The sequence below is a fragment of the Chiloscyllium punctatum genome, chromosome 37 (assembly GCF_047496795.1).
Source record: "Chiloscyllium punctatum isolate Juve2018m chromosome 37, sChiPun1.3, whole genome shotgun sequence".
Lineage (NCBI taxonomy): Eukaryota > Metazoa > Chordata > Chondrichthyes > Orectolobiformes > Hemiscylliidae > Chiloscyllium > Chiloscyllium punctatum.
Genome location: NC_092775.1, coordinates 39989620 through 40006326, shown reverse-complemented (window position 1 = coordinate 40006326; position 16707 = coordinate 39989620). Strand labels below are relative to the sequence as shown.

The 16707-nt window shown below is 37.9% G+C and overlaps 1 protein-coding gene across 1 annotated transcript in view; it reads right to left on the bottom strand.

Annotated features, from left to right (window-relative positions):
- LOC140463026 (brefeldin A-inhibited guanine nucleotide-exchange protein 2-like) overlaps positions 1 to 16707 on the bottom strand; it is a 96745-nt gene that overhangs the window by 78147 nt on the left and 1891 nt on the right. Inside the window, 3 exon segments of the mRNA XM_072556631.1 lie at positions 538 to 681; positions 3005 to 3137; positions 4206 to 4236. Of these exon segments, the coding sequence (XP_072412732.1) occupies positions 538 to 681; positions 3005 to 3137; positions 4206 to 4236 (308 nt within the window).

Sequence of the window (16707 nt, the reverse complement as noted above, 5' to 3'; positions counted from 1 at the left end):
ACAATTGCAACAGATAAACAAGCAATGAAAAAAAGTCTGTTTTATAGAAAGTGCACTATATCTAACGCTCTCAGTTTAGTTTCACTTTATTTGAAGACTTGTCATTTTCCGACTGATGCACACATTCACCCCTGTTTTCCATGGACAGTCAATATAAAACATTGCATCATGGCTGAATAATTAAATATCTGTTCTCTATTTCGAACTGTTAATTGGAAATATACTGGTCCTTATCACAAACAGTAACTTGAAACTTCACATTTCCAGAATATACTCAGGCATCTAATGATGCAAAACTAGAGTAATGCTCAGATTTATTGCATCACTAATCAAAAGAGTTGAAGGTTCTCTGTCCCAATTTAACCCTTCCCATTCACTTACAAACAGCATTTTAAAAACACCATGAGGTCTGTGGCCCTTGTTAAGAACATTTCAGCTCGACATTTTTTGAAATTACTAGGTATTAACAACATTGTTAACGGAGAATTGCACTGTGTCAGCCAATGAGGAGTTAATCGGTTGAAATATCAGACACACCTTAATTATCTGAAGCTGAACACCTTCATCTGTCTGAGTTCCTTGAAAACATCCACAAATGGTTTCAATAATTCTATCGATCAGTCTCTTTCCAGTTGAACTTTCTGGGGCATTACCTGTGATATGCCCATATGCTATCAGTTTCTATGAAAGACAGAAGTTCACATTTTAGTGAACATAGTTGGTAAATCATGTTTCATCATGTGTCAACACAGTGGGAAATAAAATTGCATCCAAATCCAATGCCATTTTCAAGTGCAGATCCATGTATGTTACTATCACAGAGCTCCTGATTGAATGATTAGCCTCGGTCATTTTTGGATTCTGTTTCCTCTCTTACAGATCTCTAAGTACTTGAACTTCAACTTTCCCCCATTATTTTCAGCAGAAATATTGATGCATCTTTGTTTGAATCCCAGTTTAATAAACTAAAGAAACTTTTAATCAGTGTTGTCAGTGATGCATATACCAAAGAAAATTACATTTACAGACTAGGAACTGGATCCTAAAACAAGAAAAAAAAAACTTGTGACATGAGTTACCAATCACCAAGTGCTGCGTAAACTGTTAGGGATACTCTAAAATACAGGGAGGAGGAAAGGGCACAGTCCAGGTAACAGAAAGGAAAGCTACTAATAAAACTATGTAATTCCATGAAGATTCAGTATGAGCATATAACTGAATTCATAGTAAATGAAGAGCATAATTTCCAAATCAGAAGAACAGGCTTCCAAGCCTAATCCCACTTTTGTGCAGACGATCCCAAGCACTGCAGGCGATGGTCTTCCAAGTAGACAAAATACTTCTAAACATAGGATCCTTTCAGGCAGTGTGTTCCAAGTTACTCCCAGAGTCGCTTCAGTAACTGTACAACAGTCACACCCAAACCACCCCCCCCCCCGCCCCCGCCCCCGCCCCCGCCCATGTCAAATTAGACATACGAGGTCATATTTGCTGATTTCAAATGTAACTGCAAACTGTTTCCAAACAAATATTATATGGCTAGATGACTGATGTTATTTTCATGTGCTGTTCCACTTATGTTATTGCCACCTAGTTCCTGATCTGTGGATCAGCCTCTGTCAGTCATTTTCAAGTTCTGCTCCCTCTCTTGCAGATCTGCAATAACTTGAACTTCAGCTCTGGCGAGACCACCTATTGTGTTCCAGGTATCTTTCACATCATACAGTGACTAAGTTAGTGCTTTAAAAAAGTTAAAAGACAGCATGACAACACAAGACAGAGCAACAGAGACAGAGACAATCAGGGAGATGTAATAACAGTGAATGACATCTCAAAACACTTCATGCAGAAGTAATAAATTAAATTAGTATTAAGTAAAAAAAAAAATTGAGGTATTCTGCGTGAACACAGGTTTGATCTGACCTACGAGGTCGAATAAAAGGTCTTGAAGGAGAGCAAGGCAGACTTGGTGGGATTAGATTTGTGGACCAAATTGTTGAAAATACAGCTTTCTTACACAAAGCATTTGATGCAAATAGCTTCTCAACGTAACAAGATGATGCTATGAGTCAATACTGTATTAGAAAACATAACATTGAAACATCCATAGTATTCAGTTTCTCAAAGACATTAGTTAACTTGGATTTCACAAATACAGTCAACATTTACAGCTGATTACATTTTTCATGGAAGTACTCCATTTCAAAATAAATTATCTCAACATATTGAATTAGTCAAAACTTTCTTCCAGTATAAAATTGATTAATTTATTTGAAATTTGAGAGAACTATTATTAAACATTAAAAACTCATTGCCATTAAGACTACTTATGGATTTGTATTTCAGACTACTAAAACCAACTTTTTACAATTCTTCAGTAAAAATACTTAACACTTGCACATTGAAATAGCATTCATTTCCCCACAACAGCTGTACATAATGTCTACGCAACTGAAACAGATATACGTTTGAGAAATATTTTCCACTTTCTATATGCTTCAAATACTTTTCTAAAGATCACAGACAACTTTGATAGAATAAACTTATTCAATGATTGTATTCAGGGTTGAAAAGATACACTTTTTTTAAAAATAGTCTTCCCGATATTAGCCCACTGCTGAATTCAATTTAAATAACATTTTTGACAGATTAACATTAAACTATTGAAATGTATTCAGACTGTTCACATAATAGATTGAATCCCAAATGCAATTTCAGGTCTTACAAAGGGAAGACAAACAAAACTGAACTAATCCAATATCATCTACAGGAGGCTGATTTAACTAATCATTGCCAGACAATAGTGTACTAATTGCACATCTAACATTATAAAGTAGCATACAATTTGGTGCCTTTTTTGTGAAAGAATATCGATAAGTTCAAATAAATAATGGCCAGAAGAAAGGGAAGGAATAAAGATGCTCAGGTCGACCAAGAATAGATCAGCCGGTCAGTATTTTTTTGCAACACTAAGCAGTATGCTTCGATATGCAATTTTACACACCTGCAAGCAGTCTAAAGATGTACTGATGATTCGAGGGGACTTTGATTGGCAGGCCAACTCAAATGGAAGAAAGTATTTATCAGCTTCAATGAAGTTTGCCTTTGGCATTGATGAGACATTTTTATCACCAGCCCTACAGAAAGGGGAGCAATTGAAAGAAATGGTTGAATAACATCGACATTTTCAAAGAATATTTGCAATCAGATCAGTTTTCCAACAACTCTGCAAAATAGTAAAACAATAGCTTGGAAATCAATTAACTGGGAACTAACATTATTAGAAACAAACAAAACCCAAACTTTCTTACAACACATGCAAAGGATTCATCATGTTCTTCTTATTTACATAGACCTGCTGAAATTTAAATATACCTTACCACAGACATTATTGCATCTTTAACTGGACAAAATGTAACATATTTTAGTATGTATTTCAAATATTCTGTCTGTCCCTAATGAAATTATACAAAAAGGTAATTGTCGTGATTGGAACAATCACTACATGAAATCCAAGGACCTCATGAAATACATGGACCTCATGAAATCCAAGTTCCCTGATTGAATGAATGAATGAATGAATGAATCAATCAATCAAATCAGATTAACAGCCCCACAGAGTCCGAGCTGGCTGATATAAACAGGAGTGTAAAAAATAAGCACTACTGCTTTTTGATGGTAGTGTGGGGAAAGAAAAAAAAAGAACAGAAGTATCAGACATTCTGTGCATTCTTAGAGCTGGATCAGTGGTGAAGCACTCTCCATTTTGTGTTAGGGAGGACACTGACCTCTGTGCTGTCTGGACCACAGAGTCAGTGTGTTATTAACTGCTGTTGGGTTACCTACCTAGGGGTGGTGGTGGGTGGTGGGTGGTGGGTGGTGGGCGGGCAGCAAGTGTTTTCTTTTTTCTCTCCCCCTTGTTTCAGGTAGACTTTTTTGATTTTTTTTGTTTTAAAAAAATATAAACACGAATGTCAGGGCTTCTGGTCAGTGTAGGAGCCGACTTAAAGTTGGCTGTATCAGTGTCGTATAATACACATGTCTAAATAAAAAGGTAATTTGGTGACGGGATACTGGCCTTTGAAGGAGTTATTTCACAAATGTTTTGTGTATTTTTCAGAGAGAAGACTGCTACATACTGCTGCAAAATCTGGGTCATAACAAAGTTAAAATATTTCAGAAGTAATAGAAACAGTTTGTCCTACCTTTGTTTGTCTATTTCAGCTTTTATTTCTTCTGTTGAAGAGAAAAATAATTCAGAATTAGTATTCTCAGATAGGTGATACAAGGACTTCAATATTGCTGTGCTTCCAACAAATTTACAAGAAAAGTAGCACTGTAAAAGCTTCCATAAAACATGCCCAGCACCAATACCATGGGTCAAATGATTCCTTCACTGCCGTAAACTCTCCATATTTCTATGCTCAACTGTCACACTTTGTATAAACTCCAATTAGATGTTAGTTTTATTCCAAACAACTCAGCAGTAGTGCAAAACGTCTTCGTCCTTCAGGCCACTTTCACTTAGAACAGTTACCAAAAATGCACTGATCACTTAGAAAAAGAATAGTTGACTTCAGTGTGGTTTAGGTTCAGATTAGTAATATAATTAAATATTCTCGATCTACAAACAAATGGCATAAATTAGAAAATTTAAAATTCATCCATTTCTAATGATTTTCATATTGTCACAATATAAAATTAAAGCTAGACTTGATAAAGACAAACGCAACAGAAGCAGTTAAGGAACAGTTATACCATTTTGCGTGTTATTCAGGATGAGTTATTCAGCACAGAAACAGTTTTTTTATTTAGCTCTTTCTTGTACGGATTTAGGCTGTACAGATTTAAAATTTAAATATCATCCTTGTAAATTGTATTTTTGAGTCTTCGCCACTGAAAACAAGAACAGGACAAAGCCTGCATTGTAATAACCATCATAATCACAAGACCAAAAAATGCACGGCAAATCTAGTTGATGCTTAACCAAGCCGTTGTAAGTGCAGACAGCTCCATTTGCCAATTCACATCCTTCAAAACGATAACTACTAGCAGGGATACAATTGCAAAGACACTGCTCAATCTCTTGACCAGGTGGCCATTATTTATGTGGACCGTGACAGGACAATGCCAGATCACAGGAGACAAACAGCTAAGTCTGATCACATTGTATTTAAACATGCAAAACATTGTTGCAGCAAGGCTTGATGAGGACAGAAAGGTGATGGTGCCAAAAACCAAAATGATGGAAATGGAGAATCTTTGGTGGAAGCCATCATGTGTAGCCTGACATTTTAGCAGAATACCTAGGAATCTGGCAGCGGCACAACATTCGGGTCAGAGAGAAACAGGAATAAGCAGCTCAGTTATTATGACTAATTGAGAGATATATTACAACATCAAAATCTACATTTTTAAACTGAAATGACAACAAAAATCAGCATCGCAGAATTGTTCTGACTCCAGAGGAACAAGATTCTTGGGGAAAAACAAAATACAGTAGTTCGCATTTGGAGAAGGCAGGGTTGTCAACATTACATGTTTTTATGATTTGTGCTAAGTCCAAAAATTTCCACTCACTGCATATAAACTGCCATATAAAAATCTCTAATGCATAACTGTGAAAGGATCACTTTATAGTTCGGATATTTAAGAAGCACTGACGCAAACAGTGGCAAACATTTAAAGTGAGGCAGTGGCATGTCTCTGAACGGTTTCAACAAAGCAGTAAGAGCACATTAGTGCCTTCAAGAGCAACTAGTTGAGCATGATCACATCTAGGCAACAACTATAGAAATTAGCATTAACGTCAAGTTGGAATTGTTGGTGTGATTAAGTGAGCCGAAAACCACCAAAAGCAGAGAAAGTTATTTTAATAGTTCATCGGGTTGCGAAACTTACAGAACAGTAAATTTGACAATGTTTTTTTGAAAATATGAGAAGTTCAAGGACTTCAGATTAAGTCAGCATGTTGCAACAGCAAAACAGCAGTCAGGCAACATGCCTGTACCAATACTTTTCTCCATATCAGCTCATTAGTTCAATTTCATTTATTGGTTTGCGTATAAATTCAACATCTTTGGAGTTTCTGCTGTGGTTATCTGGACTACACAGCTCTATGCACCTAAATCAGCCAAATTACCACAGAAACAGAAGACTTTCAAGTGCAAATTATATCCAGCACAAAACAAGTTTCTGCAACCTTTCATATCAGTTTAAAAAGTCATTACACTGCAAGCTGGCCATATCAGGCCACATAGAAGTTCTGACCATCAAGTCCAAATTTCACGAAAACATAAAAACAGAGCTGAACAAAACTCAAGGCTACAGGAATGTGACACCTTCAAGCAACATATGGCAAAATGCACAATGTCAAACCTTCAGCAATCGGCTTTATCCCCTCACAATTAATCCTTTCTTACCCATCTACTCCTTTGCCCTCAATTGAATTCTGCTAAATTCCTCAAGCTTGGGGGTATACAAATAGCTATACAAAAACACTTCCTTCTTTTGTGAACAAATTCTAAAATTGGAAAACCAACACCAAGTAGTCTACGCCAGTAAACATCGTGTTGAACTGTATTTGAATAGGAAGTGTGATAGCCTTCACACAAAAAATTCTAACAACATAGAAAGTTACCATGCTACTTTTGTGCAGTTTTGTCCTTGATGATGCCTCAGATCATGTAACTTAAGTTGCACTGCAAAGCAGTTTGGAAGTACATTCTTACATTTATAAATGGATTACTAAAATACTAAAAAAAAATGCAATAGCATTAGTTAACCAAATTATATCAAATCTGAAATTCATTGTTCATAGATATTGTTCTTGGTCCTTCTCAAATTAATGCATTAGTTCATTTCAGCCTATAATCCATGTTAATCCAATATATAATGTCTCGCAACAAAACGTTTTTGACCTTTCACCATGAAATAACTTTTCATGGGCTCATGTTCTCATTTGGCCTAGTTTCTTTTTATTTCTATACACAGAATGCCAAGGCATATAAAACAGAGTTCATACTGAAACACTGGACTAATTCGGATTGTGTTAATAGTTTTGATAGGTTAAGGCATGAAGGCATGGGTGGACTGGGTATTCAGTAAATTTTACACGTGGCAAAATATACCAACATTTCTACATCTGTGATTGAGAATAATTTGTTTAATTTCTCATATACTAAGTGACCTCCAACTTCTAATCACAGAATCAAAAAGCAAATTAATGTTATGAACACTTTTTATGGCTTGATTTTAAGGGATGGAGATAGCAGTGCACATCCTTCATTTTATTCTTGCACACATTACACCTGTGCATAGTTGTGCTGCAACAGGATCTACCTGGAATTCAGTAAGGCGTTCGACAAGGTTCCCCATAGAAGACTGGTTAGCAAGGTTAGATCTCATGGAATACAGGAAGAACTAGCCATTTGGATACAGAACTGGCTCAAAAAAGGTAGAAGACAGAGGGTGATGGTGGATGGTTGCTTTTCAGACTGGAGGCCAGTGGAGTGCCACAAGGATTGTTGCTGGGTCCACTAAGTTTCATCATTTACAAAAATGATTTTTTATGCGAACACAAGAGGCATAGTTAGAAAGTTTGCAGGTGACACCAAAATTGGAGGTGTAGTGGACAGCGAAGAAGGTTGCCTTAAAATACAATGGGATTTTCATCAGATGGGCCAATAGGCTGAGGAGTGACAGATGGAGTTTAATTTAGATAAATCTAAGAGAGGTGCTGCGTTTTGGGAAAGCAAATAAAAGCAGGACTTGTACACTTAATGGTAAGATCCTAAGGAGTGTTGCTGAAGAGAGAGACCTTGGTGCAGGTTCATAGCTCCTTCAAAGTGGATTCACTGGTAGATAGGATAGTGAAGGTGGTGTTTGGTATGCTTTCCTTTATTGGTCAGAGGATTGAGTACATGGTATTGAGTTGGGAGGTCATGTTGCAGCTGTACAGGATTTGGGCCACTTTTGGAATATTGCATGCAATCCGGGTCTCCTTCCTATCGGAAGGATATTGTGAAACTTGAAAGGGTTCAGAGAAGATGTTGCCAGGGTTGGAGGATTTGAGCTATATGAAGAGGCTGAATAGGCTGGGGCTGTTTTCCCTGGAGCGTCGGAGGCTGAGGGGTGACCTTATAGAGGTTTATAAAATCCATGAGCAGCATGGATAGGATAAAAAGACAAAGGCTCTTCCCTGGAATGGGGAGTCCAGAGCTAGAGGGCATAGGTTTAGGGTGAGAGGGGAAAGATACAAAAGAGACCTATCAGGGAACTCATTCATGCAGAGGGCAGTGCTGGTCTGGAATGAGCTGCCGGAGGAAGTGGTGGAGGCTGCTACAATTGCAACATTTAAAAGGCAACTGGATGGGTATATGAATAGGAAGTGTTTTAGAGGGATATAGGCCAAGTGCTGGCAAACGGAACTAGATTAGGTTGGGATAGCTGGTCGACATGGACAAGTTGGATCAAAGGGTCTGTTTCCGTGCTGTAAATCGCTATGACTGTACTAAAGAAGGCCAGGTACAATCATGAGTGTTGTACTGAAGAAGAACATTAAATTCAAACCAGCTGGGTGTTGTTGGGTCAAATGCGTACAATGAAGACTTGTGTACAGCTTGATGGACAAGTATATTCACCCTCTTTTTTCTATATAATCATGGTGTACAGCAGGTTTGAATATAACATTCTTGTTCCTCAGTACGATACTCGTGATTGTATATTCCATCTGGATATAAAATCACAGTAACTGGACATGCCAACTGCAATAATTGATTTCTATATGGACATAATGGGATAAATAAATCAAGTATTGAAAAACCTAAAACATGAACAAACTTTTAAACTCAACTGAAAAGTCTTGCTTGTGAAGAACCTCAAACATTTCTGGTTGCAGACATCGGATCTCTCTCAAATCTTGGTCTGACTATTGAAACTTCTTGGATAAAGGGAGTTGCAATTTTAAAGAAATAAACTTTTCAACAGTATTTATTTCTGCAAAGGTGTGAAAACTGCACTGCTCAATCCTTGTACAAAACTTCCCAACAATTACTCTGACTCTAAAAATAAATATATTAGTCTAATTTGTCAAAGTTCTGAACTGAACAGTTGCCCTACAAAACCAGTACAACTATAACAGAAGATGCATCTATGTAACAAACATCGTTGTTGAAGTAAAACAAAATCTTGGAATCCAATGTGTTGCATCTGACTAGCAGCTATTATAATCCAGCAACAAAAAAAATTCAATTACAACATCCCCACACAGTTCTGACAATGGAGCTATTTTATTTTGTGATTATCACAACCTCACTCATTGGTAACTTCGCTGTCCATGCGATGGACTAATAGTGCTCGGATATACTTTTTCAGGCCGATGGAGCAGTAACATTAGCTATCACTTCATAAACTAGCAGACAAAATGACAAACTAGATTCCTTATTACTCGTGATATGTTATTAGTTGTGGACATTCTATATAGAATTTAAAGAAACAAGTTTAGTTTTATAGCATTTTTTAAACACAAAGCTCCAGACGAACATTATAGAACCAAGACAGTGAGCCACATTAGCTAATAATAAAGCAGATGGCCATAAATATAGCCAAAGTGGTAGCTATAAAGAAAGTCTTAAAGGAACAAACCTGTAGAAAGAGAACCCTAGAGCTTAGGGTTGAAGCAAGTGAAAACATGGTCACTGATTACCACTGTAGCACAATGTCACTGGCCTAGAAATGCATTGGCTGTAGGGGTTTGGGTACTAATCCACCAAAGCACTATTTGAAATTTAAAACCTGCAATGCAAAGCTAACCTCAAATACAATGACCATGAAACTACTGTTAATAGCTTTATGTCAATCTGGTTCACGAATTGCTTTTGAGAAAGGAAATTTGCGACACTTACCAGGTCTCAACTTTTTAAACTGACTCCAGATCCAAAAAGTGCAGCCAACTCCCGAATTCCTTCATGGAACATCCACATCCAATAAACAAATAAGAACAATAAAATTGGGGCTACTCAAAAAGGTAATAATTAACAATGTGTGGATACATCAAAAAGTAGGCCTATGGGAGATTAGAGGTAGGGAGGGGCAAGATCAAGGAGGAACTTGGAAACAAGAAAGAGAATTTTAAAATTAAGGAGTAAATTACAGTAGATGTTGGAAGTCTGAAATAAAAACAAAGTGCTTGAGAAACACAATAAGTCTGGTAGGACCTATGGAGAGGAAAGAATTAACAGTTTGATATGATTCTTCAGCATGGTTCAGACAGAAAAGAAGATGGGGGCTATCTCTGCATAGCAAGTAAAACAGAGAGCAGTTCTGGCAAATGAGAACAGAACAATCAAGTTTTATTTGGTTCAGTCCAATCTGCCAGTGGATTCCTAAAATACAGGTTGATATCATATACTTTTAAGTCTGTGCCTTGCACTTAAGGAAGCAGAGACAAGAGCAGGATCAGGTGGAATACCAAAGACAAGAACAGAAATGAATTTGGCCATTCATTCAGTCTCTCAAGTCTGATCCACCATTTAATAAAATCACTGTTGATCCGATGATGCTCAACGCCAGATTCCTATCTTTTCTGTTATGATAAAAGAGGAGTAACACCAGTCAAAGCGATGGCATGTGCCTTGAAGAGAAGTTTATGGGTGGCAGTGTTCCAAAATGGCTACTGCCCTTCTTCCCCAAGACAATACTGTTCACAAGTTTGATAGCTGTTGTCAAAGAATTCTTGGCAAGTTGCTACATAATATCTTGTGTACAGCATACACGAGCTACAATGCGTCAGTGATGGAAGAGTAAATGGTTAAGCTAACGGATGGTGGGCCAATTAAGTGTGTTGTTTTATCTCAGGTGGTTTTGAGCTTCATAATGTTGACAGTTGCTGCACTGCTCCAGACAGTTTTCAGTTCCACGACTCATTTTAGCTTTGTATTTGGGCCAACTTTTGGAGAGTTAGCAGATAAGTAGCATGCTACAGAATTACCAGCCTCTGGTTTGTTCTTGTCAGCACATTATTGACTTGGCTGGTCCAATCAAATTTTCCTCAGTGGTGATCTCCGACGATGGAAGATTCAGTGATAGCGATGTTATAGCATATTACAGAGAGGGAATTTGATTTTCTTTTTAAGAAAAGATTATCATCTGGCACATGTGGCATTAATGACAGTTACCACTTATCAGCACAATGTTGTTTAGATCTGCTGCATGCAGGTAAAGACTATTTCACTATCTGAGGAGTTGCTGCGATTGGTACGAACACTATAACCTCTCTACATTTGACCTTACGTCAGATTGAAGGCAATTTATGCAGCAGCTCAAGGTTAGTGTCCTAGATCAACATCAAAAGGAAATCCTGCAATGATATCTGAAGATGAGATGATTAACCCTGAAAGACTGCAATTACATTGCTTTGGGCTAGGTATGACCCCAGCCAAAAATTAAAGCCTCCCTATCCTGTGATTCCTATTGGCATCACATAAAGTGAAACAAATTAGCTGAAGACTGGCATTTGTGATAGTGGAAGCTGCAGGAAGAGGTTGAAATGGATTGCTAACTTGACTCTTCTCACTGAAGACCGTCTCCAATATTTCAGGCTTGTCTTTTAGACACAGCATCTTGGGCTCTGCTGCCATAATTCAGATGGGAAAATTTGTGGCGCCTTCTTCTGTTGTTTAATGACCAACATTTCTTTGGTGGTGGGGGGGGGGGGGGGCGCACAGTGAAACAATGGTAATTACACTGGACTAGCAGCTCAGAATCCCAGACTAATGCTCTGGGGATTTACCTTTGAATCCCATCAAAGCAGATGGTGAAATCCTAATTTCTGGAATCAAAAAGCTAGCCTAACAATCACATCTAATGGCTTTTAGCATCTTCATTTATTTTAGGGAAGAAAATCTGCCACCCTTGCCTGGTCTGGTCTGCAGCTAACTCCAGACCCAGAGCAGTGTGGTTGACTCTGACCTACTCTCTAGGTGGTCTTGCAAGCAATTCAGCTCAAGAGCATTTAGGGTTGGGCAATAAATGCTGACTTTACCTGGTGATACCCACACCCCATAAGTGAATAAAGTAAATGTCAACATGAAATGTGACAAGACACACAAAGCTTCAGTATAACTATGGTTGTGGAAGTTTGGACCCATTTTGCTGCACAAGGAATGGATCTCATTTTTAGATCGGTTTGTTGTTGTTTCTGAGCTGCTTTTCAGTGAAATCCACCTGCAATAAGCCCTTTTCACTCAGCCACACAATCACATGGTATGGCAAAATAAAGATCCAAATGAAGAAAACATATCAGCCACCTTGATTCATAAATTAAGAATTCCTAAAATATCATCCAACACACAATCCAGTTCTCTACTTAAAATGTGCCCTTTGGGTATTTTTAAATCATACATCAAACATTTTAATTTTACTTTAAAACAATCAGATCTTCTCATTACAAATATTCCACGCCATTGCAAAAGTAGAATTTTTCACTGAGTGGGAATCATAATTAAAGATCAAACAATTACAAATATGAAAATATGTTTCCCTTTATACTACTCAATTATAGTGGGAATTAACAAAAAATACTGTAGTTATCCCATAACCTCTCGAATACTTGCTCACTAAAAGCCAAATTTTTGACTTTTAACTGGTTTGAAATTTAACTTTGTATAAATCAACTTCTGGAGGTTCTTTTATGAATGGTTGAGTTTATTGCACAATTTCTTACTTTCATTTTAAAGGAAAACAAGATAAATGCCATGTGACTGAGCAAATTCCACCAAGTGGAGACAAAATGATAAAAACATTTTGGCTAACATTTTGCAACAGGAATAAGAATGCTCTTTGTTATAAAAAGGAATGGACAATTATTTCCACATTTGCACATAAGCAACTGAAATATAAAGACCATCAAATTGCTGGCTTATTTGCTTTGCTCCTTTAGAACTTCCTTACACTCGTACCTTGCTGCGAGATTAGGTGTCCAAATGCACAAAAGTTTATGCAACCTAAATGACAGATGCCCATTAAAACACCAGAAAGTGAGGGTTTTTCTACCCCATTGCAAAAAAGTAATTTTTTTCACTTAGTGCAAATCAAACAATTATTCTGCCACTAAAGTTATAGGTAAGACATTATTAAGCTGGAAGGATTTAGAAGACTCTCTCCCAGAGATATCTAGTTTAAGGGACAAAAATCAACAGGTTTCAGCAGAAACTCTTCTCTGCATTCCCACTATTCTCATGTATTTGCTTACATTGGTTACTTTACTTCTTTCATTAATTTGTCAACACTACTCCTTTTGGGATTCAGTTCATTTTTGTGCCTCTATTACTAACATTCTCCCCTTACTTCATTCTCATTGCTGCTTGTACTTCTTTTGTTCAGGAACAACTGAATTTTATTTAGTTAATCACCTGAATGTGCTTTATTGTTTTCCCGCAGTCTTCCATATTCAGCTAACTTTACATATAGATTAGGATTCAAAAAACTGATCAACTCTTCAGATCCATCAATCACTTGCTGTTTTAAACTGCATTTTACACTGAAAAGAGGGATCATCTTGTACTGTCGTTGAAAATCTTCAGAATGTATCACCACAGGTTGGGAAAAGGTGATGGAAAAAATGCAGAAAACAAAACTAAGATAACTACAGGCCATACTCCCCCAGAACCGCTACCCTGTTTAATAAAAGCATGGCCTCAACTGCATACATCCGCACATTTCCCAGAAATTTTGGCTGCCCTCTTGTTCAAAAGTTTAAGTTCATACTTGAATATTGTGATGATGATGCTCCTTTAACAAGGTTAGATTGTCCTTTTTTCCTTCCAGGAGGTCTTAAAAGACACAGGCTCTGAAGTGTCTAGCTTGATCTATTCGGGGAAGCTTTTAAGTTTAAGAAAAAAATTGTACAATGAGAGGGGAGTGGCCAGTTTTCCCAACTCAGCTTTACTCTGGTTTGGGTTTTAAAAGTGTGGCGCTGGAAAAGCAAAGAGCAGGCAGCATCCGAGGAACAGGAGAGTCAATGTTTTGGGCATAAGCCCTTTATCAGGAAGATGCTGCCTGACTCACTGTGCTTTCCCAGTATCACACTTTTCGTCTCTGATCTCCAGCATCTGCAATCCTCACTTTCTCCTAAGGTTTGCGTTTTAGCAGTCTGGCTGTTCAGAGCAAGCAGTCAGTCAGTTTGAGGCTGCTGGTCAAAGAAACAGCTACATGGAAGAAGGTGTTCCATGCTGAATGTCTCTGCCATCTCTCTCTTTCTCTCTCTCACACACTTCTCCTGTAAGACCCTGTGTTTGATTTTACTTTTTGTGCCAAGGGGTGCTCATGGGGATTGTTGCAGGAATTTGTAGTCGTTAAGTTGGGATAGTCTGTTCAGTTTTTTGGATGGGTGCAAGTTATTCTATATTCTGTTCTCTTTCGTTTGTGTTTAATTCAGTAATCTTGCAAATAAATTCCATTTTGTTTCAAACAAAGTGGTTTGGCCAGCTGCACCACTCCTGGAATATCCACTTACACCTGCTTAAAACAACGAGCAAAGTTAGGGTCTAGGCTACTTTCTTGAAATGTTTTGAGGGGGTCCAGCCTGGTCCATAAACAATATATTAAATGGCAGACTCCACAACTCGCTCGCCATAGATAATTCTGAAGAGAAGAAAATCCTCATTGTCTCCATTTCAAAATGGGATACATCATTTTTTCTGAAACTGTGCCATCTGTTCTGGATTCCTTCATGAGTAGAAACATGTCTCAGCATCGATATAAGATTATGAAGTGGCTTGGCATATGTTTCAATTTAACCATCTTTCATTATCCTAAACTCCAATAAGTATATGCCTAACCTAAGAGCAAACAGATTCTTATCAATAAAGCAAGCTAGACATTTTAATCTTGGCACAAAAAAACCCACCAAAATATTGTTCCCTAGCAACAAAGGGCTGGGAAAAGCAACTTTTCCTACTTTGCTATTTCGTCTTAAAAGTAGACATCACAGATCCAAACAAGACAACAATTGATACAAAGATTAATCCAGAACATTACTTCAAACTAAATTATTGATTGTAAGCCAAGCAACACAAGCTGAAATTGACAAAAAAGAAATCAAAAAAGTAAATTCAGGAGTCCTAACACTACTTGATTTTCTTTGAACATTCTCTGTTGGAGAAAGTCAAGAATCTGCAGGTATAAAATAAATAGTTTGATATAACTATCACTGAAATTCTTCCCCAGTGGCATTTAAACTAGTTGCCCAATTTTGTTCTCTAATGTTATCACCATACCCTCACTTGCAAAATTTTCTACATGCTGGCTTAAAGAGCTTTCCTGGATACATTTCAAGAATCCCATCCCCTGTAAGCCTCTCAATTTGTTTATCCTTATAATTATTGGGAAAGTGAAATCCCCTATAAATTACTCTTTTTGCAGTTCTCTGAAATTTATTTATATAGTAGCTCTTATATCTCTCCTTGACGTTTTGGCAGTCTATAATGCACTATGATCACCCAGTTTTTATTTTTAAATTCCACCAATATGGCCCCAGCTGAGGAGCCCAAGATATCAACATTTCTTATAACAGCAATGAACCCCTTGACCAATATTGCAACATCAGTTTTTTTTTTGCACACCTTTCCAGTCTCGCCTGAACTTTTTATATCCTGGCCCTGCCCTGGAGTCCTCCATCAACAAGGTCTCCATAATAGTAACAATGTTGTGCACCCCTGTGTCCAGCAAGGGAGTGGAGACTACGGAAGTCATCTGCATTACATGAAATCTTGTGGCATCAGATCAAATAGGGGCAAGAAGAGTCTTGCTAATTGCCCCCTCTTGTGCTCTAGGAAAAAGTAAGGACTGCAGATGCTGGAGATCAGAGCTGAAAAACGTATTGATGGAAAAGTGCAGCAGGTTAGGCAGCATCCAAGGAGTAGGAGAATCGAAGTTTCGGGCATAAGCCCTTCTTCAGGAAGCCCCTCTTGCTCTGCCAGCTGTTCACTCCTCCATGTTAATCATTACTTGCAAAAATATCTTCTGGTTGGTGAACATCAATGAACCAAAGTGAATTAATAACACTGCTACTAACTTACCTACCCCTGACCTGAAGAGCAAACCTGCTACAGTGGGTCTGCCATTGGTGGTGAGAGAACCAACACAATGAGAAAATGTACTTGGTGCAATCTATCTATTTGAGATGCACCAGTCCATGACAATGCAGGTCGAAGTGACCAATGCACAGTCCTTGTGGAGATAAAATCCTGTCTTACACTTGAGTACATTCTATCACTCTCCCAAATGAGACAGATTCTGAGTATTTCCACCAGGTCAAAACTGGATTTCCTATTGAGAGCTAGCAGCAGATTTGCACTCAATCAAAATCTGTAACCTTATTGTGTGCCATGCCACTTCCTCTACCACTAATACCAAGCTAGAAGACCACACTGGTTCAACGAGGAGTGTATGGCAGCACATTAGGAGCAGTACCAGACATGCCTGAAACTGAGATGCCAACTTAGTGAAACTTCTGCATAAGACTTAAAAGCTTAAACAGGCTGCAGGATCTGCATTCAGCTCCAGCCAGAAATGTCGATCATCTCAGCCTCCTCCTGAGGTCCCTAGCACTTCAAATTCCAGTCTTCAACTGTTATATTAAAAAAAACTCATGGTCACAGGATGGGTAGACAGCGTAGTTACTAAGGCATAGGGGATACCTACCGA